General features: G+C 35.9%; 2 protein-coding genes across 2 annotated transcripts in view; one reads left to right on the plus strand and one right to left on the minus strand.

The window, feature by feature from the left end:
* LOC124286346 (neurexin-3-like) overlaps window positions 1-8,114 on the plus strand; it is a 131,101-nt gene extending 122,987 nt beyond the window's left edge. The window contains 1 exon segment of the mRNA XM_046722707.1: window positions 4,328-8,114. Coding sequence (XP_046578663.1) covers window positions 4,328-4,780 — 453 coding nt within the window. The 3' untranslated portion in view covers window positions 4,781-8,114.
* A 6,527-nt stretch (window positions 8,115-14,641) lies between these two features.
* On the minus strand, window positions 14,642-20,222 carry LOC124286352 (hydrolethalus syndrome protein 1 homolog). Its single transcript, XM_046722715.1, is given in 10 exon segments — window positions 14,642-15,649; window positions 16,000-16,074; window positions 16,076-16,179; window positions 16,423-16,465; window positions 16,717-16,814; window positions 17,088-17,143; window positions 17,601-17,752; window positions 18,473-18,561; window positions 19,126-19,230; window positions 19,826-20,222. Coding segments are annotated over 10 exon segments (963 nt in total). The 5' UTR covers window positions 19,932-20,222; the 3' UTR covers window positions 14,642-15,514.
* Between the last annotated feature and the right edge of the window lie 7,365 nt (window positions 20,223-27,587).

The following is a 27,587-nucleotide window of genomic DNA, read 5'->3' on the forward strand; positions in this document are numbered from 1 at the left end:
AGTTTTTTATGTAATAGGAAAACAGACACATTATGAAATATAAATAACTGTGTGTGTAAGTGTGTGTTTCAGCTTGTTCTGAAAGAGCCCACTCATAAAATGGAATGTGTGTGTTGTCCGAAACACACACGCTCCCAAGTGGGGCTTACCATTTGTTAAAGACATGTTTATTAAAACACAGTTATTAATATTTCATAATGTATCTGTTTTCCTATTACATAAAGAAACTGTAGCTATATATGGGGTTGGAGTGGGGTGGGTGTCGCCCGGCGGTGATGGCTGTCATTCGGTAGTGATTGCCAGGGTGAGTGTTGAAGCGTTAGCGCAGCAGACCTCAGGAACCAGGCTGCCAGAATTATTGCTGAGTAGATACAATATGTGTGCCAGTAAATTGTAATCAAGAGTTACTTTAAGACTACAGTATCTTTGTGCATCCTTAATAGAATTAAAGCATTAAAATATAAATATCAAATATACAATATAAGTGATATGAAAGGAGGAAATTATTTTGATTGGATATTTTTGCTGTTATTTTCACGCCACCTTCTGCAAACTTCTACAAGCCTATTAAACATATAGAACACAACACAAAGAATAGTCAGCCTCAATTTTCTGAATACACTGGGGCGGTGGGGTAGCCTAATGGTTAAAGTGTCCGCTCGTCATGCTGAAGACCTGGGTTCAATATGGGTACAAGGTGTGAAGCCCATTTCTGGTGTCCCCCCCACCATGATATTGCTGGAATATTGCTAAAAGCAGCGTAAAACCATACTCACTCACTCACTCACTCACTCGGAATTCACTGGTCAACGTAATGATGGACATTATTTGAATGAAATTACTGAAATAGGTGATGACATTAGGTGGTCGCTGAAAAGATGACTTTACATACCTTTCTAAGTATTACCCTAGTTTGGCTGTAAATGCCAGTAATGCAGGTTAAGTCCTGCAATATGTGGAAATCCAGTGTTAACTTACCACAAATCTTTTGTTTGATATGTCAGTTATGTGTGGAAGCATGTTAGTGTCACAGCAAATTTGTCATCAGTTGTAATCACATCTATAGAAGATACTTTCATCTTCGTATATGATAATACATGTATAATCTATTTGGGAGTAGGTATCATCTGCTATCTAATTATTGACTTTGGCAAGCAGATTGTCTTGAGTTTCACAACTCTTGTGTCTTTTGTATAACTTCTGGCTAAATTATCAATGACCAATTTAAAGGAGAAATTTATAGATGTCAACTTCTGTAACATGAGGATCATGATGTTTCAGAGTATATTCTTACTCCTTCATCAGAAGCTGGCGTCCATAAATGTTCCCTTTATGTATATCACGTTTAAATGCCATTCAATGACAATGACCAAATTGTTTGAATTTCAGCCTTGTTTTTTCATTGAGGTACTAAGCTTTGAATAAAATAATCTTCATTTTAATGCATCTCAGCTCTGTTAAATGAGTCTCTTTCTTACTGTTACTGATAGTTTGACATTTGAAATTATTTCAGTAAGTTGTAAAAAATACAGGAAAGACCAAACATTTAAATAGATCTTTTTGTGTATATCAAATGTTTGTATAGGCTATGTTTGTATAAGCTATATCCAACTAGTCACACGTCAATATCACAGTCTGAGTTGTAAGATCATCTGTGCACATGAATGTATCATCTACATAGATGTATCAACTATGTATAAAAGTATCTTAAACGAAGATGTAAGTATGAACTATTTACATAATCATATCTTAAACGAAGATGTAAGTATCGACTATGTAGATAAAAGTATCTTAAACGAAGATGTAAGTATGAACTATTTACATAATCATATCTTAAACGAAGATGTAAGTATCAACAATGTAGATAAAAGTATCTTAAACGAAGATGTAAGTAGAAACTATTTACATAATCATATCTTAAACGAAGATGTAAGTATCAACAATGTAGATAAAAGTATCTTAAACGAAGATGTAAGTAGAAACTATTTACATAATCATATCTTAAACGAAGATGTAAGTATCAACAATGTAGATAAAAGTATCTTAAACAAAGATGTAAGTATGAACTATTTACATAATCATATCTTAAACGAAGATGTAAGTATCAACTATGTAGATGTAATTATCTTCAAGATGTAATTATCAACTATGTAGATAAAAGTATCTTAAACGAAGATGTAAGTAGAAACTATTTACATAATCATATCTTAAACGAAGATGTAAGTATCAACAATGTAGATAAAAGTATCTTAAACAAAGATGTAAGTATGAACTATTTACATAATCATATCTTAAACGAAGATGTAAGTATCAACTATGTAGATAAAAGTATCTTAAACGAAGATGTAAGTATGAGCTATTTACATAAACATATCTTAAACGAAGATGTAAGTATCAACTATGTAGATGTAATTATCTTCAAGATGTAATTATCAACTATGTAGATAAAAGTATCTTAAACGAAGATGTAAGTATCAACTATTTACACAAACATATCTTAAACGAAGATGTAAGTATGAACTATTTACATAAACATATCTTAAACGAAGATGTAAGTATCAAGTATGTAGATAAAAGTATCTTAAACGAAGATGTAAGTATCAACTATGTAGATGGAATTACCTTAAAGATGTAATTATCAACTATGTAGATAAAAGTATCTTAAACGAAGATGTAAGTATCAACTATGTAGATAAAAGTATCTTAAACGAAGATGTAAGTATCAACTATGTAGATAAAAGTATCTTAAACGAAGATGTAAGTATCAACTATGTAGATAAAAGTATCTTAAACGAAGATGTAAGTATCAACTATGTAGTATCTTAAGATGGAATTATCTTAAACGAAGATGTAAGTATCAACTATGTAGATAAAAAGTATGTGAGATAAAAATCTTAAACAGAGATGTAAGTATCAACTATGTGTAGATCCAACGAGAAAGTATCTTAAACTTAAGATGTAAGTATCAACTATGTAGATAAAAGTATCTTAAACGAAGATGTAAGTATCAACTATGTAGATAAAAAAAGTATCTTAAACGAAGATGTAAGTAGAAACTATGTAGATAAAAGTATCTTAAACGAAGATGTAAGTATCAACTATGTAGATAAAAGTATCTTAAACAAAGATGTAAGTATCAACTATGTAGATAAAAGTATCTTAAACGAAGATGTATTAGTATCAACTATGTAGATAAAAGTATCTTAAACGAAGATGTAAGTATCAACTATGTAGATAAAAGTATCTTAAAACGAAGATGTAAGTATCAACTATGTAGATAAAAGTATCTTAAACGAAGATGTAATTATCAACTATGTAGATAAAAGTATCTTAAGTATCTAAGATGTAAGTATCAACTATTTACACAAACATATCTGAAACGAAGATGTAAGTATGAACTATTTACATAAACATATCTTAAACGAAGATGTAAGTATCAAGTATGTAGATAAAAGTATCTTAAACGAAGATGTAAGTATCAACTATGTAGATGGAATTACCTTAAAGATGTAATTATCAACTATGTAGATAAAAGTATCTTAAACGAAGATGTAAGTATCAACTATGAAGATAAAAGTATCTTAAACAAAGATGTAAGTATCAACTATGTAGATAAAAGTATCTTAAACGAAGATGTAAGTATCAACTATGTAGATAAAAGTATCTTAAACGAAGATGTAAGTATCAACTATGTAGATGGAATTATCTTAAACGAAGATGTAAGTATCAACTATGTAGATAAAAGTATCTTAAACGAAGATGTAAGTATCAACTATGTAGATGGAATTATCTTAAACGAAGATGTAAGTATCAACTATGTAGATAAAAGTATCTTAAACGAAGATGTAAGTATGAACTATTTACATAAACATATCTTAAACGAAGATGTAAGTATGAACTATTTACATAAACATATCTTAAACGAAGATGTAAGTATCAACTATGTAGATAAAAGTATCTTAAAGATGTAAGTATCAACTATGTAGATGGAATTATCTTAATGATGTAATTATCAACTATGTAGATAAAAGTATCTTAAACGAAGATGTAAGTATCAAGTATGTAGATAAAAGTATCTTAAACGAAGATGTAAGTATCAACTATGTAGATAAAAGTATCTTAAACGAAGATGTAAGTATGAACTATGTAGATGAAAGTATCTTGAAAATGGATCTATCTTGTTTAAAATGTCACCATCATTTATGTTGGTGTTAACTTGTTACAGCTTGTTGCTCTAATGTGCAGTTATAATATCTATTTTGTGTAGATGTGTAGAATATATGGAAATCCATTGGTAACTTACTGAAACCTTTAATTGATATATCAGAATAAATATCCACTTACCTTCCTCTTCAGACCAACTTGGAAAACACCATGCGTTGGGTCCAAATGTCCAAGACCACGGACAGAAGAGGTTATGAGTTCAACGTCCAACCGGGGAACAAGCCTAGACCCTGAGGGTAATGATGGTGGCAACACAGGCCTTCATCCAACAGGGGAGACAAGCGGGGGCTCAGTAGCCAACAATGGAGGTGGTACTCCTGTCAACATCGGTCTCATCATTGGAATAGCAGCAGGAGTTCTGGTTGCTATTCTCATATTAATATTTGCACTGTACAAATTTCGGAGTCGAGACGAAGGAACATACAAAGTGGATGAAAGTCAGAACTTTTCCTATCTGGAATCTAAAAAGCAACAAGGCAATGGAGCTTTGTTAGGTAAAGGAGAAGAGACTGGCAAAAGAGGGAAGAAGAAGGATGTTAAAGAATGGTATGTCTGAGAGGAGAATCAGTCCCAGTTCCTTGCCAACATTCTTGGAGTGGTAAAGAATGTCATAAGTTGTGATAAGAAGGATGATGTCATAAAAATGACTTGTCCCAGTTTTATCAGACTGTTCTTATGTTGGTAGTAGAATCGTTCAAGGAAGGATTGACTGATGGTTGACGAGTTCACTTCTCATGCAAAACTAACAAATTGTAAGACAAGAACTTCATCTACAAATTGAGTGTGAGATACTCAGATTTGTAGTCATGAAGATTGCTTCTTGGAGAAAATTGAAGGAAACAGTGCGAGTGGATTAATTCAGTTATGATTGCACCTAATGGAACGAAACAGCTCCATTGCAAAAACTGACCATAATCTGATATATCATTATGTGGGCATATGTGTTCATACTACTTACAAGATACAGATAATTGCTCACATGTATATCAAAGTGCATTGCTTGTGAATAGGAATGAAGGTGGACATGTTCAGTGTTGAAGGAGGAAGGGATGTGCATGACTGGTGAGAGGACTCCGGCTGGCAAGTTTAGGGAGCAGTTGTCTCCCTTGTTGTATCCTGACAATTCCTCCATGCCATACATGTTGATTGCAAATGTGATCCGAAAAATGAGTGAACGCGGTGCTGAGGTCTTGACCTTCAGGTCATAAACATGACCTATCCTTGTAGACTCGTTAACTAATCCAAATCTGCTGTGAGGTGCATCAGTGTACTTGAGAGATTTATGGAAATTTATCTACCTTAATTTGATTATTGTAAAAACACTCTTGGTTGTTACATTGAAAACATATTCAAATCTCTCTTGCTGTATCGTCTTGTCACTGCGTTAAGGTGTTATACTAGTTTTGATTTACCATATAAGTTATTCTGTTAACTATCAGGTATAAAGCATTAAATTCTTTTATAAGGAGATTAGGAAACTAGTTTTACTTTCAGTATATTACAAATACCTTTGTATGCAGCTATACAATATTTTTTGTCTGAAGTTGTAACAACCTTGAGGTGTTTTGCTATAATCTATTCTCAGGTACTCTCAAGGAAATATTCATATTAACAAAGGATGCAAAAACATTTTGCATTATAGATATCCCATAACACCTTATAGGCAAGAATATTGACTATTGCACTTATCTAATTAACAAGTTTTGTTGAATTTTGTTTTTGTTTGATGTTAGTGGTTGATACTACGTGTACTGAGAACATCCATAAAGTGCTCTGGAGTTCAGTTATATTTTCTGTTTTGATGACAGAACACTAATTGGGAACAAATGATGAAAATATTGACTATACTAATGTAACCTTCAAATGTCATATTATTCTTTTGTTTCAACTAAATCAAAATATTTGTTTAATATTATGTTCTACACAATGTTTTTTATATGATCAGTTCTTGAATTTCCTCTTTTTTTCTGCATTTACATAATTTTATTGCATGACTTGCTGACATTTTAGATACTACATTATAAACAACCAAGTGAAGGGTGTTATATTCTGTCTCCTTATTAGGATATTAAGTATTGGGTCCTTGTTCAAATCATCAATAGAATGATTGTACAATTACCTCAGATATGGATCTACTTTATGTCTTAAGGAAGCAATATTGTAGGTACAGCAAATTAAGATTGTTATTGTAAACGTCATATTTCAGAGACCATATTATTAGATGATCATCTAATTGTTTTATAAAGTATTTAAAACAGTTAAAATATTATTACATTTTGTTGTATTATTGAAACTAACATTCACAAATTTAAGCAACTGTAATACAAACCTTGCATAATTTTTGTGTGAGAGCTTTAAAAAGTTGTGAATTTATTTTCATAATGTGTATTCAATCATTTACTCTTGAGTGATACTGAATAATATTCCATTTTTCTGACAATACCAATGCATTCCAAAATGATATTAGTCTTTTGATAAAGAATATGTCTGATATTGTTTCCAAAGAATTGAAATGAACAACGTAATACAGTGTTTGATGGTTTTAACCACCTTTATAATTATTTTCAAGGAATCTTTCTTTGATGGATATCTTATCAGACACGTAAACTGAGGTTTTTATTGTTGCAAAGAGTAAATTTCAACAATCCATTTCGAACAAATCAACAATATATTTTCAGGATTTAATACCAATTAATAATATTCAATTTCAATCAGTTCTTTAAAATGTTTATTACTAGTTGTGATTTTACAGTGATGAATGCGCCATTCAAAACTGACTGTTTAACAGTATTTGTAAATATCAATATCACAATTTTTGTCCTTTCATAAACCTCTTTGTCTGATTCCAGTTGTTCCACATTACGTTAGCAGAATGATCTGTAAAATAAAAGCATGTGAACATTGTAGATATGTATGTTTTTTGAAGATGTGAATGTGTTCATGTGCTTTCTCGTCTTCATTGTTGCAGCTGTATGCTTGTATAATACAAGTCACTGTTAGATATATGAGTGTATGAATGCTGGAGCTGTCTCCATGTCCTTTCAAAGCTATATCTATTTCCTAGTTATTATCTTTGGCTTCGTAAGACTAAATAAAACTTGTCATTTGTAGTTAGGATTATTTCAATTTAATGCCTTGTAATGTCATTGTTAAAGAATACTTTACTGAATATTGCTAAAACACTTTCTGCAGGTATATAGGGACATCCTATATGATAGTGACTTTTAAAATTTCCCCAAATGGTTTCTATGTATGTCTTTAATACCTGATGTGTGTCATGATTTCACAGAGGATTGACTTAATACCAGTATATCATCTGCTAACAATGACCTGTTATTGGTTGTTTAAATAAAACTAAGATATATGAGTATGGTATATATAGTCATGATTCTCCGACTTCAGTTATACCATTGATACACCCCTTCATGACAGCATTGCATTTCTGTTTTGACATTAGGCATGAAATTTCTTTCTTGGTAGCACTCTTCACTCTTTCAAAAAAGACTGTCTGCCTGAACTAATATTTTATAAGCCTGATAATTAATAATCTACATAAGTGGGACTAACAGAGTCAACATTGTATACATGGTGATATTGAGCGGGTCAAATTAACAACTTGTATCCAACATCAAGACAATGAAACAATTATGTTAATTGCGGTAAATAAAAAGAATACTCATGAAATAACATTTGTGGTAAATTAACAAAACCTTTGTATGACTAGTAATGTCAATAGGCAACTAAACTGGTATACATCTAGCCGGATTACATTTAAATGACAAAAATTGTGTACAGTATCAGTTCTCAATGTAACTAGAACATTTTACATTGTATATTGTGTTTTGTATTATACATATACAGTTGAAATAAACGTTTTTGTAAATAAGCAACCCTGCATGCATTATTGTTTGTGTATAGGGCAGTGGCATTGCTGCTTTATATGACATCTTCAGCTTGTGGGAAGGCCAGTTCAGAACAAATGTTGAAAAATGTTCCAAATTATGCGTCTTATTTCCAGACTACTGAGGTAGTGATTGCTATTAATCCCTATGTATAGTCACAGGCAAATTGTAGCGCACTTTGAGTTGGGAAACAAAGAGAAAATGACAGTCTTTCCATATGCGAGTGAAGCGAGCAAAGGTTGGCAACGTGCTTCCCTCGACGGAAGCTGGCAGGGGTAATGGAGGCGAAGAACAATTTGACATGCCACAATTTGCGCTTGAAATGTTGAATTAAATATATTGTACACAAGTAATTATTAAATATGAGGTTGGAAATCTGAGAACACAACTCTGTGAGGAAATGAGTGTATACCTTTGATGATGGCGATATTTTATTTTGATTTTAAAAATATTTTTCGAACCAAAGCGAGGGAAGCACGTTGCCAACCTTTGCTTGCATATGGGAAGACTGGTCATTTTCTCTTTGTTGCGCAACCCTATTTGAGCTACAATTTGCCTGTGGTATAGTGTAATAAAGTATTCTTTTGCCCTGAACTATTATAGTTAAAGTATGAGGACGCTTGCATTGGTTACCAAGGCTACGTTAGTGAGGGGGCAGATGAGAATGGCGTAGTGACATCAATAGTGTGACGTCAATAGTGTGACGTCATGCAAAAAAGTGCACTTTATCGGCTGATAAAGTACTGGTACTGTCTGTACCTTTGATCTTTCAGCAAAGCATCTTAGAATTATGAATAATGAATATACATTATTTGTGGTTTACGTTCTCTGTGTATAAGTTACATCCGTGATGTGATAGCTGCAGAATTGGCACGTGATAAAGGTGATTTCTGCTTGTGGTGTTCAATGTAAGCATGTCTTGCTGAGAACTGATTTTTATGATGACACAGAAAGAAACTTGCAAGAATTCAAAATTTCCAGTGGCACGGTAATACATTTTGTGCCAAACATTGTTTGTGATTTGTTCCCAAAACATGACACAAAATTTAAAGGGAGTTTCTCTTATTATGTCCAACAATGACCTGGCCTCCCTTTCAAAGAATGACTAAGTAAAATTCATGTACCCTACCAGTGCCATGTTGCTACACCAGAGTTGTAAACATCTACGACCTTGGGTTTTCTGCCCACATCAAACTGACAAGCTGTGTTTTTTTGTTCAGCACAAGTTGTATTTGTGGTAAATGTAAATAGCTGGTATTACACTTTCCTATAGATTATATTATTACCCACCATGAAATAGTGCAGGGGATATAGGAAGAGAGTTCATATTTCCTTCCATCTTTCTGTCCATCCATCCATCCATCATCTGCTTCTCAGTGGTGGCAAGGTCTATTCATTTTACAAACAGATGTATCACGCCTTGCATACACAGTTACTGCCTTTGATCAATGTTACTTTACACAATTCATGGTGTCAGAATGGGAACAATTATTCTCAAAATATGATGAAGTTACTCAAGACAGATACAAAAAAAACCATTGGTGGCACAAGTGTTGTTTTCTAGAGATGGGGGCCAGTTGTGGGATTTATTTCACTAAGATATTTATTTCTGATGACATAAATCAATACAGGTGGCTATCTCTTTTTAATGCTTTATGACTTTTTTTTATATACACATGGCAAAAAGTATTGCAACACCTATGATTTTTAACCCCCATAGGCATTTATATTCAATTCATAATTATGTTTGTATGATTATTTTGACCCTTCTGGCACACCATACATTTATTTTAGATATACTGTATATTACCGTCTATAAGCCGAATTTTGAGGATTAAAAAAAAGCAGTCTGTAGAAGGGGGTCGGCTTAAGTATGAGTTACGCTATGGGGTCGGCTTATAGAAGGTAATATACGGTACACATGCTATGATCAGTATCTGTCATTAAGCAAATATCAACTTTACTGGTAAACTGTTCTTACACAGCTTGGTAAGGTTCAATTAGGGAACTTTTTACAGTAATATTCGCATCCTCACAAACACAACATAACACCATAAACCAGCAATAGGTGGTATGGTTGTATTTATAACAGTACTGATACATATGTTGTCTAAACATAGGTTCTTTACTGACCACTGGACCAGGTATTACTTCTATTTAATTTGATGTAAGTCTGCCTGTACAACACATAAATAGTAAGAATTCCTGCACAACAGGGATAATGTCAAGAATGCATCAACTTCCTTTACAAACATGATGAGTGAAGAAGGTTTTACACCTCTTTTAGCTAAAATTCAGCAATATCATTGTTGGGGACAGAATTGGGCTTCACACATTGTATCTATGTGGGGAATCAAACTCGGATCTTTGGCATGACGAATAACACTTCAATCACTAGACTACCCCACCATCCCTTTAAGATGAAGATGAATTAATGAGGATAGCTTTGCAGCTGGTCTCTTTTGACTACATATTTCTTTTCAACAGTTACGCCAGACTTTGCCAACTGATTTCCTGGTCTATAGTTGATAAGATAACAAACTGAATGGACATTAAGTAATATGTTCCTGGATCCGGTTGTATCATTGCCTCATTAACTAATGTCAACATTAAACCCTAATGATACATTAAATCCATAATGCATCATTAGTTAATGGCAACATTAAAAACGGTTGTATCAAACACTTATTAGCGTATCATTATCTAATGACGTCCAAATGTAAATATTTTCATTAAATTCGGGGATTCCCCTAAATATTTCCCACAATTCCGCGACGTAAACATTACACTCGGTCGTCCGTCAAAATGGCATCTTTACAGCTAAACCACGGAACAAAAACAAACATTTCGACTGCTGTGAAGAAACACATCTAAATAATTCTGAAACGTCTCCGATAAACCTAGAATCGGTTGGGATGTTTTGGAAAATGCACGAACACGAATGCCGAAGTGAGCTTTCCGCCATATTGGATAGTGTTTACAAAATCAAGTTTCGCTAAGGCCAGTCATATGACGCCTATTACATAACGTATATTTCATATTCAGTTGTGACAAATGCATCGCTGAATTCCTCATACATTTTAGAATCAACTTACAAATGGTCTTTGTCACTAAAACCAAGTGTCTAGAAAAAATCTGAAACATTGGGCGTGAAAACGGAGTGTTGTGCTCATAACACAGCGCTTGCTAGAAAAGTTAACAAAACGAAAATCAGATTTTATACTGGGAAGCATTTTCTCAAGTTTTTAGACATCAGTTTGTCTATTGGTAGCATGCATGAGCACAATACTTTTAGATTATGCACGGAAAGAGTATTGTGGCAAGAACTAGAAAATTAAAAACAGATACAATACAGAAATTTGATATATTCATTCGAAAGTTCTGTGCAGCGTGTGACGCCATGCCAGATGCAAAATCATGAAAAACGACAGGCAATTATTGGCATTTCTGACTTTTTCAATGAAAACAATAACAACAAATAACCATACGCAGATAGTCAGAATGTTTCCGATTACTTACATCATACATTTATGGACAAAGGTTCCCTCGCAAAATCGTGGGCACCCATATCCACAAAGCCGCCATTTCATGAGAAATCGGTCATGATGTCATACATCAACATTGTTGAACATATTTGGCAATTTCTTTGAGGTGAAGGTCGGTTGAATAAGATTTAAACACCATCACACTGTCCTGCGGATTACAGTTTTAGTATTAATGTATCCTTTGCGTTTCATTCACATATGGTTTCATGAAACTAATTTCATTATCAACATTAAGTAAAACTGACTGATGATTTATTCATTTCATGAAATGTATATATGCACACGTTTTTAAAGGATATATACACTCATGTGCCAGATTAATGTTCACAAAATGACTGCTGTGATTATTGCCAGCAGTAGCTGGTCCTTTAAAATGAAAGTTTATTTCATCTTAGCAATAGTTATAGGGTATGAAATTTTAGGGGGTACAAATTTGACTTAACAGCTGTTACATTTTGTAAACAAAAGGGGAATAAATCTCAAGTGCTTAGTATGATTCTGCTAAAAGTGTCATGGCACTTAGAGGCAAAGATCTTACTGCCTATCAGAAAAAGCTCATATTAAGTTTGAATTCAGAAGGCAAGAGTGGAAGTGAAATAGGTAAAATAACTGGAATTAATAGGTTTACTGTCTGTAAATTTCTGAAGAGGTTTTCTCAAGGAGGAAATACAGAAAATAGTCAGAAGTGGCTGGAGAAGAAAATCAACTGACAGAGATACTAGAGCTTTATTGAAGATTGTTAAGTGTAATAGGAGGAAGTCTCTTCAGGATATAGCTTCACTTTGGTACCAGACATCTCAAGTAAGACTATCCAAGAGGACAATAGAAAGGCGTCTTCATGAAAATGGTTTTCATAGAAGAGTTGTGAAGAAAAAACTACCATATCCTCTCAAAACAGGTTCAAGAGAAGAGCCTTTGCCAGAACACATTTGAGATGGAATGTAAATAGAGATTGGTCTAGGGTAATATTTTCAGATGAGACTCAAGTTGTTGTAGGAAAAGATCAGAAAGTTTATGTTTGGAGGACAAATGAAGAAAAGTGGAAACCCAGGTGCCTTGGTGTGTATAGGGATAAAAATGCCCCACGTGTCAATGTGATGTTCTGGGGGTGTATTTGTTTTGAAGGCATTGGAACCCTTGTCGATGTAGATGGTCATATCAACTCTACAAAGTATATAGATATACTGGACAGCAACCTTTGGCTAGTAATAGCCAAAGTTCCAGCATATCGGGGCCATATATTTCAAGAGGACAATTGTCCTGTCCATGTTTCTAGACAGACAATTCAGTGGAAACGTGACAATGACATTCAGACAATGAATTGGCCTCCTCAGTCCCCAGACTGTAATATCATTGAAAATGTATGGAGAACTCTGAAAATCAGGCTACTAAGACAGTTACATGGCAAGCAGGATCTGATAGATCACGTTCAAGTTATCTGGACATCACTTACTCCTGAGTACATAAAATCACTGTATTCTACTCTACCTAAGCGAATGAGGGCTGTACTTGCAGTAAATGGCTGTATTACTAAATACTGCAAAATATCAGGTAAGTGGCTTCAGGCATTATTTTGAAATCAAGCATTATTTACACCCCATCACAGTTAGCGAAATTTACATGGCAGCCATTTTGTGAACTTTAATATGGCACATGATTATACAAAACAATGGTGTATAATCATTGTCCAGGTGCGCGTTTGTCACAAATGTTTTGAGTATCATTGTTTTCGATAATAGTGGAACAAAACATCACGAAAATATAGTGTCCTTATTCACAGCAAATTCTCTCCAAGTGATATGAGTTACAATGACGTAGAATTAAGCATAGCGGAGTGATGCCCCCTTATCTTTATAAGTGTATGACCTTTTTGTAGCCATTTGACGTCATAGGGGAAAATCCATTTTCAACACATATTGCGAGTCATTTTGACGATTAAGTGTATAACGTTATACATAAGCACACAAACTAATTTAATACATACCTATGTCGTTCAGGTATCAGGCAGAATTTTGTTCGCTCACACTTTCCGTAAAGATGCCAAATTGAAAATATAGCAGCACAGTACTTTTATCAGTGCACGATAAAAAGCAGACAAATTTACTGTTTTTAAAGCATACCAAAATTAGGGGTAACATTTAGCAGTGTCTACTTTTCAAACTGAGTTTATACCATGAGATGGGACATTTAATACTCTACATTTCTGTGTAATTTTATAGCTGTAGGTAGATCCAGTGCTGCGCAAACGAAATTCTGGCGCAATGTTCACTTTTCCAGGAAGTTTAATGACGCTCTAAAGATACCCCAGGACCTTCAATAAGTTAATGACATGCTAATGACAAAACGTCATTAAAACGTTAGTACAACAGAATTTAATGGCACATTACTTAATGAACATTTAATGTCACGTTAATGCTTCATTAAAGTTTCATACAACCAGGTCCTGTTCTTCAAAGAGGTGAGGTGAAATTGGGTTTTACGTCATGCTTGAGAATATTTCGCTCATATGACGACGTGCGTGTGTATGTGTATGTGCGGCTGCTTGTACTAGTCCAGACTTAAGCTGGTTTTATAGTGCTAGCCCACTGAGATACCATGCCGCAGTGAAGCATGAATACCCCACTCAGACACATTATACTGACTCCGAGTCGACCAGTCCTTGTTGTACCCATTTATGCAGAGCGCCAGGCAGGGACCAACAAGTACCATATTTTAACGTCTTTTGGTATGACGCGGTCGGGGATTGAACCCGCGACCTTCCGCTCTCCCGGGCAGACGCTCTAACCACTACACCACGGAGGCGGTCTTGTTCTTCACAGAGTTAACTGACTATGTTATCATGTGTGCTGTGTTAATTTCAAATAGCTCTTCATCCCCAAGGGTTTGCTGAATTCTCAAAACCAACGAACTAAATCTTGCATTAGTGAATGTCACTTATGGTTATTCCAACAATAATCAACAACATGGGAATTATGCATTCATGGTATTTATTTTACATAAAACACATAAGTTAGTAAGACAGCCTGCTTTATACAATTTCCAAAATGCAGACACCATACAATTAAAATATACATGTCATCACACACAACATCCAAACTTTTTAGCTGACATTAAAGAACAGCTCATCCCATATTAATGATTTGAATGATACTCATGATGCAGAATGAGTATATCTAGACACCGTGTACAAATGGCAATCTTGCTGTCATAATCGACTAGTCAATATTTACATGATACATATATCCATACAAGATCACAGTTGGTTTGTGTAATGTCACTCTCAACTAAAACAAGTCTGAAGTTTCTAAAATGTTTTCAATAACATAACATTCTAAGTCAGTAATCATATTTTTCTTCTCTTTTACTCTATTGTAAAATGTAAAGATGAACTACGTCATTGGTGCTCAAATGCATGTTATCACCAAGTACATATCAACATTGAATGCATATAAAACACTGAACTGTCATTACAAATATATCATAAAATGAGAAAAAATCATTGGAGGTGTTAATGATCATATTGTTTAAAGGCACTATATGCAATCATAATTTAGGCAGGAGAAAGAAGGATCTATCCATTGAGAGAAAATGGCAATCACCTCAAATGAACAAAGCCGCACACATATCGCCATGCATTGATTCTTCTTATGAACATACATGTCATATATCACAAATTACAAGTCATGTATCACAAATTACAAGTCATCTTCGACTACTAAAAAATAATTACAAATCTATTTTTGTTTACGTAAATAGTCAAACATGTACAAATTCATGACTTCACACATTTCTTACAAATAGGCTGCAGCAATTATTCAGTCCACAGATAACTTCACTTGATAATTAATATTCATGAAAGAATCCACAAGCAGGCTTATTGCCATGGGCAAGATCCATCCTGATTTGCCATCGAAGGGTCTGTCTCTTCTTCTCTGTGGGTACCACATACTTATTGGCAACAAACACTCTTTGTGGCCTCTGAAAAATAATTCAGAAAATTGTTGAAAAGGGCTTAATTACTGGCACACTCAATACACACACAATAACTTTCAGTTACTTCTTCAAAAGTTAATATTTTCCATTTAAAAAACACAAAATGTGACTATAATTCCATTTGCTAAGTTTTTACCAACAATGACAACAACATACCACACAGATCATAGCACAGATCTTTGTACATTAGATTTCAGAACTTTTATACTCAAAGCAGTATTAGGTCATAACCAACAATCTAAAAGAACATATTTAACTTTCTGCCGACATACATTAGACAAGCCGAGTCATTGAGGATGAATATTTGACATACTGAATGATGTAGCCCTACTGACCTTCTCAATGGTTTCATGCACCAGCATCTGTTCCCGAATGTTCCAACGGAGCCCCTTGTGCCCCTTCTCCCCCGGGGGCCTTCTGCGTCTGCCAGGCCTGCTGGAACTGTTGGTACCGCGCCACTGGGTCTGACTTCCGGATATTGCGTGTGTGTGGATGATCAGCCGTTCGAAGGATCACTTGAGGTAAACATAACAAATTTTTTTCAGACCATGCAAGACAGCAGACTGATGCTTTTAGGTCTGTCTGCAACACACCCATGCTCGTGGGTTTCAACAAAGCGGTAAATATCTGAGATCTGCATCTCAATGGACCTTTCTCCCACATTAAACTGATGCACCATGATATAACTGTTCAAAATGGTGTTAAACCAATCTCACTGTCACTCGCAGGCTTTAAGAGATGTGTACTTTGATACTCACCAGAGGCAGGCCGTGGATCATCAGGAGATAGTCTATATGGGGCCTACAGATGAATGACAGAAAGAATAAGTTTCAAAACAATTAGAAATGGATGGAATTTTATCATGTTTATAAAGAGATCAATAACAAAGAAATCATCAATTAGGAATTCAAATTCAAATTAAATTATCATGACATTTCAATGTTATTGATACTTCAGAACCAGTCAATACAGCATATTCTTCAGATGAACAAGCTTGCCAAAATTCATATTAAGATGATAATGTAATACAACCTATCTTCTGGGATACTCACATCTGCAGGAGCTGAATGCGGTCGTCGGATTAAGGCAATATCATCCGAATCTCGTAAGGCTAGTCGCTGTAGTCGTTCATTGGCATCAATGATACTTCCTTCAAATACATATAAGTAAATATTTATTAAGTCTGATAATGACAACTGACTTCACAAAATTGATGAAAGGGAGATAACCCCATTATGCTATACAAACCACACTACAATTGCAGCAAATAGATCATGAACTACAATTGAGATATCTATACATTTCTTCGCATTTCTATTATCATTATAATGTCTATGACAATGTTAAACAGTTTCCTTTATCGTCATAATTTAAATTATAACGCAATATGCTGCAGACATGCATACTGACTGCCACCACATACCAGCATCACTTTCTGTCATGGATTCATCAATAAACTTTGAGCCTTTGTCATTTTTCCTGCAAAATAAATCAGAGAAATTGAGTGACCTCAAGTTGAACAGAGCAAGAAGCATGTACATGCCTTGTGAGTGAATTGTACGCTGCTTCTGGACATTTTCCAGATTTATTAAGGTATTACACCACTGTAGGCAATCATCTTTTATCAAAGAACATTTCTCTTGGTGGTGTAAATGGTAATCCATGAATGCTGAACTTTTACTGACAAATGAACAATTTCTGTTTGTTGATAATTCACTACACTTTCACCATTGCCCGCTATCATGACAATGTACACAAGTTTTGAGCATCCACGTTTTGCTGAAAAAAACCTGATTGTATTATGATGGTTCAGACCAAGAAAGCCATATATACAGCACAATAACACTTGGGCCTCAAACTTACATGAGTCATTGACGTAAAGTACATGTTACACATATGATTACTGTGAGTTTGAAAGTGAAATTAGCAAAGCTACCTTAATGTTTTCCTCTTCACCATCCTTCGTTCTGAGTCAGTCTCTGATACATCATCCCTGAACGTGTCATCACGGCCTTTTGTGGAGTGAACAGTCACTGGCCTCTTCAAGATTGGCTCCACTCCATAATTATTCTCCTTTCCAATCCCTCTCTAAAATACACAGTTGAAGTGATTATGGATATTAACTGGATAAATACATAAGGTATTGTACATCAGGATGTTAGCAGTAGTTTATTGATATCATTTATGAAAACCTTTTAAGGTAAAACATACTTCATGATGATGAATACATTACCAATTGTTTGTAATTATACGCTGCAGCCAGCTATATCATGGTGGCATTGACCAAACTAGGGATTAAATATATAGGAGCAATGTCCTACACATTCAGGTAATAGTGACATGCAATCAACTGAGTAACAATCCCTGACCATCTTATCCACTTCAATACATCTTACTAGAAGCATAAGTTACTGAAGACTTATTATATTCAAAGTTTCCCATACTGTATTACATACCCTTCTCCAATAAGTACTCTCTTACCAACTTCTACACCAACCTGTAGGTAATCTTTGTAAATGTCCTCTACTAAGACTGAAAATTTACTTGAAAGTCCTTACTTTCCTGTGGACATTACAGGGTCTTTCTAGAGAAAACAGCAATGTTGAAGGTGCACATGTACTGCCCTTGAAACTATTGTCAAAACATTTTATTGATTAAGCTGATGCTTGGCCTCAGTTTGTCCATCATTGCTAGATCTCTGAAAACAAATTTAACTCTTGTATGTCCCCTATGTCCATTTTAAGCACATTGAGTGCTTTTTATGACAATTCTTCAAATTTTCAATTTTTATGATTTCAAAATACTAACATGTGAATACACGTGTGTTCTGTGGTCGAGGTAACCCTGGTCAGAAACTTCCTCTAGTGGGATTCTCTCTCGTCTCACACTTCCATGTGCTGAAAATAAGAAAAACTGTGGTTGAAGTGATCATCTTACACTTAGAGAATGTGTGTGTTGGGTTTGACTTGGAAGAGTGTTTCTGTTATTTCATGGTGTTAGCCCTTGATGCATAGCAACAAACTCTTACAAATATTTACCACTTTGGTAAAACCAAGAACACAGCTATGGAGACAATAACACAGCTAGAAACATTCATCAGAACAAATCATGCTTTAAACTCTTGACACTGCACAATCAGAAACATACAATCAACATTGTCAACCAGTCAACAATGTCCAAGTCTAGTGCTGCTTCATCATTTCCCTTTCTACATGTTCAGTTGTATTTTTTTTTCCATTCACACCTTTGTAATCAAAGCAATACTGCTCATCATGATTATTTTTAGCTGGGACAACTATATATCTTCTTTGATGATCTTGAGAATCAAAATGTTACCCTGACAATAACAGTTCAAGTGAACAGGTGAAGTTACAGGCATCAACAATAAAATGTTGGCAAATTGGTATTGTGATCTTTATCCAAGGTAACAAAACTTCTTGTGGTTATTATCGTCATGTTACCTGAAGATGCTGATGTGTCAACAGCATCGGCACCTGGGTGTGATGAGCCACTAGTGTTGAAGGATGAGTTCTTGCTGCGCTCTTGTCGGATTAACCTTTGGAGGTCTGAAATATAATCATGATAATGATTATGGTAATAACTGGTAATATTATATGAATGAATTTCTCTAGAGACAAATGGCTAAAGGACATTTTTACAATATATCAGCTTTAGAAGGGTTGTTCTCCTTTATTATTACCAATCTTCAGAAACATCTTCAATTTGTTTTGGATCATCATCAACAAATAATATAATCAACAAATGCCGAAACAAAATCAAATCTGAAACAGAGTAATTATGGAGTGTTATAAAAAGGAATAAACAAGTTGGCAAACGATCCACACTTCCGTAGAAATATTGTCAACATATCAATATGCAAATGTCAACTGGAGATTTACAATATTTACACCGTGGTACACAGACACCTGTCTCTTATACACAGGCAGAACTGGCGAAAGCTTTTTGACTGAGCTGTAGCAAATTCCATTATCCCATGCTGGTTTCTTTTTCTGAAGTCCCAGTCGAGCTACCCTAATGCAACGCAACACATCTATGTAGTTACCATAGAAATCTCTATAACAATAACATATGATCAAAAGAAAATAATATTCCACGCATTGTGCATTAAACTCAAAGACATGTTCTTCATGTATAACGTACCTTTCTTGAACTCTCGTAATTTTTCTTCGGGAACATTTCTGTAACCTAGTCGTGCAAGTTCCTCTTGTATTTCTTCCTCCGAAAACTCAATGCTTTGGGAGTCCATTATTATCTACTGGAAATACATACAAGACACGCGGTCATTAACACTTCCTACTGGCGTTCTTCTTTGAAACAAATTAATGCCTACCTGCTTGATAGTCAAGCTAGTCTGCTCATTTATTTACCAACAATATAACACACATTCACAAACAGAATAATTCCACACTTGCACAGGACGAGCAAGTCCAAACATGATGCGCCGTGTCTGCAACATGTACATACGGAGCTATTTACCAATCTCCATTCTAAAAAAAGAAATAGACAAATGAAAATGTCCATCTAAGACACATAAATAAAATACCTAAAGAGTCAAATAACGCAGGAAAAAGCTAAGAGATGTCTATATTTTGACGAGGAAATGTGCCTATCGTCACGGTTTAGGAGAAATTTGCCGCCATGATGTAAACATCGCCGGGCAATGAAATACGACCACTGATTGGGTTATACGCTAACACATAAACCAATGAAATATCGTTTCACTCAAACTTGTTTACTAGGGGAGATAATCCCTTTGTATTTGATCAGAAAACCGCTAAATGTTTGTCGCATCCTCTGTAACGACAACAAATTAATATGTTCCAGAAGAACACTTAACAAAATTACCGTCACGCAATAGGCCTTTTTATGTTGATATGAATAAAACTCTCCAAACTATGTTCATTGAACATCGATACATGTTTATACCCACACAATATAGGGTACTTGAAGAACATTGTCGTTAAGATCGTCCTTTAATGACACTATCAGTGTGCGAAATAGCCACTTGCCCGCTAGCCCGTGGCTAGTAAAAATCCAGTCGGGACAGTAGATCTCCACAGTCACTGGCCCGACTGGCTTTTCATGGTGTCATTTTGTAAATATATGACTCTCTCCGACTTGTTAAATTAAAATACACTTTTAAATCATGCAGAATTATGTCCTGATAAAAATGTTCATCATATTAGCAGCTTAACGATGAAGCATATTTTCATCTATTGTTGTAATCTTTTGCTTAGTTTCTACATTCATATTTCGGACGAGTGAATGTTTTTGTGGGCTAGTAAGTTTCAGGCATAGTTAGCCCGACTGGCTACAGAATTTGGAAACTAATCGCACACTGGACACTATTACGTGGTTATAATAGTTTGTCAGATTCTTTCTCAAATGAGACAAACATTTTAAAAATTGAAAGAAGGTAAGTTCGTTAACCACCCATTACCCAGATAAGATGTCAATTATCATCTCAGTAGCACGTATGAAGAACGGATATGTTGAGTCCTGGTGTTGAAAACGATAGTTATCACGAAATAGTTAGTATCAAGAATAGGGAACTGAGATATGTACATTGATTTTCTGATTTGAAATAAACTTTAAAATGTGTTTATAATGTATTGTTTTGTCAATAATACCATTTATCATTAGTATTGAGTTCATATAAAAAAATTCTTGTTTTAAAAAAACACGAACATTTTTATTACATTCCTAATTTGATTCTCAAATTTATTTTATGAACATTTTCTTGAAAACAAAAATAGGTTCAGTATTAAAGAACAAGCAACATTTGAGTGTGATAGTTAATTCCTCGTACTATACCAGTATCTTATAGATTTTAATGACACGGGCAATAATCAACTATCAAACTACAAGTGGATGCAATATATTAGATATAAAAGTACTACTTATTTGGAATAACTTCGTCCGGGTGTAAACAAGACTTCTCCTACATATACAGAAACAATAATCAACAGAAGCAGCCACGTGTTCTTGGTCATGAGTCATAAACGTATGGCTTCTAATATATGCATCATAAATTCTGAAAGTACGATCAGTGGCTTCCACGTATTTACTAGGCTTCAGGATAGTGGTTTATCATGGTTATCCATCTTCAAGCATATGGAATTTTCGCTTTCCGCTATTAGTCGTTTCGGCTTTTCACATTGAATATTTTGTAATTGTTTGACTAATGATCAGCGTTTGAAATATCATACCTTTCAATCAACCAATCTTTATTTCTTGTGGAGGCCGCAGGCCCGTTCTACATTTACATTTGACTATGAGAGAGTACATGTATATACAATATACAATATACAATATAAACAATAACATACGGTTCGGTTATGTTACAATATGTAAAATGACTGTCTAAGTCGCATAGCATTATATTCACACACTGATAGATTTTTTGAAGTTTCTGGATTTACTTCTGACATTAACAGGTTAATTTATGTGCAGTAGGATGCAAATAGTATATATTTGGCAAAAATACCTTAAAACAGTCATAGGTCAGTGAGGACGGAAAAAACGAATACAAATTCTGAAAGAAATGCCGTCTGTAGTGTGACCCGCTAACCTAATGTCATTCAAAATCATGTTGACACTATTCTATGTTTATCTTTTCTCATCCAACACATTTCATGTCGGTTCATCCTGATTTGTGTTAGATACATTTGACTTGATTAATTTCCTCAATAAAGAGGCACGGTGGGGTAGCCTAATGGTTAAAGCGTCCGGTCGTCAGGCTGAAGACCTGGGTCCGATGCCCCACATGGGTACAATGTGTGAAGCCCATTTACGATGTCCCCCGCCGTGATATTGCTGGAATATTGCTAAAATCGGCGTACACACACACACGCACACACGCACGCACGCACACACGCACGCACCCACGCACCCACACACCCACACGCACACAAAGCGGAATAATAATAGTCATTACATCAGGCGTCGTTTGGATGACAAAACCTTTTAACACAAAACCTACGAGTTTCTCATTTAGACAAACATACATTGTTTACTGGATGTCATTAGTTAACTAAGTGTAACAGCTGTCAACTTGTGACGATGGCTGTTTGATTCATGTCTATGGAGTGATAGGTGCCGGCACAATATACCTGATGTTACAATGAAAACTCATTTCACACTGATTATAGCATTATAAAAGATTCCTTTGCCTTCGGCACCTGACGTGATCACTCTAATGGCTACAATGCAGAGAGATTTCCGCATTATTATTGAAAATGTTTCTCTTCATGTTTGCTAGACATCTGCACCAAAGGTATGTGTTATTTACAAAATGTGTTGATGTAATTGATGACATACTCTACAAACGCAAGTGCCGGGCCATACAGTACAAATGGTATGATTGGTCGGCAGAAGACAGATCAGCTGAATAATGACTGTGGTCCGTACTATGATCTACGCTAAACATGTCAAAAGTGCTCTAGCCCGGCGTTCTCGTGCATTTTTGTTTATCGTACTTTTTTGTCAAATGTAGAGAAAACGAGAGTACGAAATTTGGACATGATGCAAACTCACAATCAACATTTCACTTCCTCTTCCCGCGATCCGAAATTTTCACGTTTCAGACCCGTGAGTGCATGTGTAATATGATATTATTAAGGATTGATCAGTTGGTTGTTAACGCCGAACTCAGCAATATTCCAGCTATGTGGCGGCGGTCTGTTATTAATCGAATCTGGACTAGACAATCCAGTGATCAGACCGTAAATTATTTAATTATGTATCGATGTTTGCTAAATTATAGTGTATCGCTGCAAAGTCACTGGAAGTGATTGTAATTTTAACACTTTCGTAAAAGATCTAAAATTACATTAAAAAACACTGAAACATACCGGAAAAATGTAAGTGAAAAAGTAAAATCTTTATGTGCATAGTTTTTAACACTTATGACAACTGCATTATTAATTATGACCTATCATTTTTAACCCCACCACCCTGGTATTTCCATCCACGTGACACTGTACAGGGGATGTAAAATCGTGGAATTCTATTGCTAATAAATGATGCTGAAAAAAAAAAGGAAAAAGGTGACAATATAGTGAAAGGGAAAAATAATAAATCCAGTTATCAACAGCAGGCGCATCGATCTACGCCATTGGAATGACGATGACACGTATCAACAAAGTCAGCGAGCCTGACCAGTGACCACCCGATCCCGTTAGTCGCCTCTTACGATAAGCATGGGTTCTAAAGACCCATTCTGACCCTGATCTTCGCGGGTTTATTATTAGTGAGTGAGTGAGTGAGTTTAGTTTTACGCCGCTTTTAGCAATATTCCAGCAAAACACGGCGGGGGACACCAGAAATGGGCTTCACATATTGTACCCATGTAGGGAATCGAACCCGGGTCTTCGGCGTGACGAGCGAACGCTTTAACCACTAGCCTACCCCACCGCCCCTAGGTTTATTATTAAGGAACTCGAGCACTGTAATAGTTCGCTCGAGATGCTTCTTTCAAGTTCTTAGAAACTAGTAGGTTCTACTGGCATTATGTTAACCTGGAATCAGTCTGTAAAGGAACTAGGCGTGAAATCACGAACGTTAACCTGGAATCAGTCTGTAAAGGAACTAGGCGTGAAACCACGAATGTTAACCTGGAATCAGTCTGTAAAGGAACTAGGCGTGAAACCACGAATGTTAACCTGGAATCAGTCTGTAAAGGAACTAGGCGTGAAATCACGAACGTTAACCTGGAATCAGTCTGTAAAGGAACTAGGCGTGAAATCACGAATGTTAACCTGGAATCAGTCTGTAAAGGAACTAGGCGTGAAATCACGAATGTTAACCTGGAATCAGTCTGTAAAGGAACTAGGCGTGAAACCACGAATGTTAACCTGGAATCAGTCTGTAAAGGAACTAGGCGTGAAACCACGAATGTTAACCTGGAATCAGCCTGTAAAGGAACTAGGCGTGAAACCACGAATGTTAACCTGGAATCAGTCTGTAAAGGAACTAGGCGTGAAACCACGAATGTTAACCTGGAATCAGTCTGTAAAGGAACTAGGCGTGAAACCACGAATGTTAACCTGGAATCAGTCTGTAAAGGAACTAGGCGTGAAATCACGAATGTTAACCTGGAATCAGTCTGTAAAGGAACTAGGCGTGAAACCACGAATGTTAACCTGGAATCAGTCTGTAAAGGAACTAGGCGTGAAACCACGAATGTTAACCTGGAATCAGTCTGTAAAGGAACTAGGCGTGAAATCACGAATGTTAACCTGGAATCAGTCTGTAAAGGAACTAGGCGTGAAACCACGAATGTTAACCTGGAATCAGTCTGTAAAGGGAACTAGGAAAGGCGTGAAACCACGAATGTTAACCTGGAATCAGTCTGTAAAGGAACTAGGCGTGAAACCACGAATGTTAACCTGGAATCAGTCTGTAAAGGAACTAGGCGTGAAATCACGAATGTTAACCTGGAATCAGTCTGTAAAGGAACTAGGCGTGAAACCACGAATGTTAACCTGGAATCAGTCTGTAAAGGAACTAGGGCGTGAAACCACGAATGTTAACCTGGAATCAGTCTGTAAAGGAACTAGGCGTGAAATCACGAATGTTAACCTGGAATCAGTCTGTAAAGGAACTAGGCGTGAAACCACGAATGTTAACCTGGAATCAGTCTGTAAAGGAACTAGGCGTGAAACCACGAATGTTAACCTGGAATCAGTCTGTAAAGAAACTAGGAGTGAAACCACGAATGTTAACCTGGAATCAGTCTGTAAAGGAACTAGGCGTGAAACCACGAATGTTAACCTGGAATCAGTCTGTAAAAGGAACTAGGCGTGAAACCACGAATGTTAACCTGGAATCAGTCTGTAAAGGAACTAGGCGTGAAACCACGAATGTTAACCTGGAATCAGTCTGTAAAGGAACTAGGCGTGAAATCACGAATGTTAACCTGGAATCAGTCTGTAAAGGAACTAGGCGTGAAATCACGAATGTTAACCTGGAATCAGTCTGTAAAGGAACTAGGCGTGAAATCACGAATGTTAACCTGGAATCAGTCTGTAAAGGAACTAGGCGTGAAACCACGAATGTTAACCTGGAATCAGTCTGTAAAAGGAACTAGGCGTGAAATCACGAATGTTAACCTGGAATCAGTCTGTAAAGGAACTAGGCGTGAAACCACGAATGTTAACCTGGAATCAGTCTGTAAAGGAACTAGGCGTGAAACCACGAATGTTAACCTGGAATCAGTCTGTAAAGGAACTAGGCGTGAAATCACGAATGTTAACCTGGAATCAGTCTGTAAAGGAGCTAGGCGTGAAACCACGAATGTTAACCTGGAATCAGTCTGTAAAGGAACTAGGCGTAAAACCACAAATGTTAACCTGAATTAGTCTGTAAACCCAGGCGTGAACCCAACAAACGACAAAGGAATGTGGTGTAATAACAATTGTATTCTAACAGTTCACAGATCAATCGAAATTCAGTACAAAGGTATGACTATGGCAGTACGAAATAGAGTGGCAATACACATTTAGATGCAGAATAATACGAGAGCAGTGATTATATCAACAAAGGCAATGATGTTAATATACACCTCAACAGTAAGCCATCTTACAACTAGACCTGGCGGGATAAGATCAACATACGTACTCAGTGCTGGTCATCTGCCGACTTCAGATGTAATGTGAGATGAGGGGCAACAACTCGCCCCCTTATATACCCAAGAAAATCCTAGAACATTCTTAAATAGTCTCGAAGGCAGATGGTTCAAGAACAGACTTTCTAGACACATCCTACTTTGTTCTCAGCTCCACTGGAGATTGTAGCACAAGTCTATATATAGTACACTACTGGGCCTTCATTTTCGAAGCAATGTATGGCACTTACGACTATCTTACCGCTAAGAGAGCTTCGAAAATCGTCACTGAGTGAGTGAAGTTATTTGTACGCCGCTTTTAGCCACTTGATGCTGATCTTGCGAGTTTTCGTTTTGTTCACATCAGTCATCACACGAGTACGTCAAATACTCTCTCCATCACGATAATTTGGTTAGCATTTCAGACTGATTATTCCAAAGACCGCTGGACTATTTTACTGAGAACCAAAGAATGACATTGTGTATGTTTTAAACGACCTGTCCCAAAACATCACAGACAACGTGCATTTAATTGGTGTAAAACATTTAAATGTTTAAAACAAAGAAAACACGAAAGTGCATTTCGACGTTGGTAAAGACGACATCTTCCATCGCTGAAGAAGAATTCGTGATTCATCACTGAACCAGTCTGGTTTCTCGGTGTCCGTGCCTGTGCCCTGTTGCTCGTAGCGCACTGAACGTCTCAATACGTTACGAATACCACCAACCAGCCTTCTGGGTCCATTACAGACCTCTCGCAGACGATTCGTGATTGCTGGATTCGGTACTCTCCTCACACCAGGCACATATCCATCAGCCTCGGTGGCAGTAGTGTAACGACAACGTAGATGAAAGACCCGGATGTAGGGGAGGTAGCTCTTGGCCGCACACTCCACGGACGATCATGCGTACAACTGAGGTGAATATCACCCCATATACGAGATGTGATGTTCTGCTGTACGTTGAAATGACGTGTAACTGCAGACTGGGACAAGAATCTCATTAGCTTGTGAGATTGGGCAAAGTGTTGCCTATAACATGATGAAAGCAATTTGGTCACGGACTTGCATGAACATTAATGTGTGTCTGATACAACCAAATACAGGTATTTACACCTGTTCAAATAGATGGCTTACAGATCTCGGCCTACACATGAGACCTGGTTCTCTATACTGACGGTCCCTATGGATTGGCATACATAAAATATTTGAAGTGTAATGGGTTCACATATATATTTTTTTATTAAATGTAATGGGTCACATTAATATTTTTTATCAAATGTAATGGAGTCACACA

This window comes from Haliotis rubra, unplaced genomic scaffold, assembly GCF_003918875.1.
Source record: "Haliotis rubra isolate DU_JTF1 unplaced genomic scaffold, ASM391887v1 Scf380, whole genome shotgun sequence".
Taxonomy (NCBI): Eukaryota; Metazoa; Mollusca; class Gastropoda; order Lepetellida; family Haliotidae; genus Haliotis; species Haliotis rubra.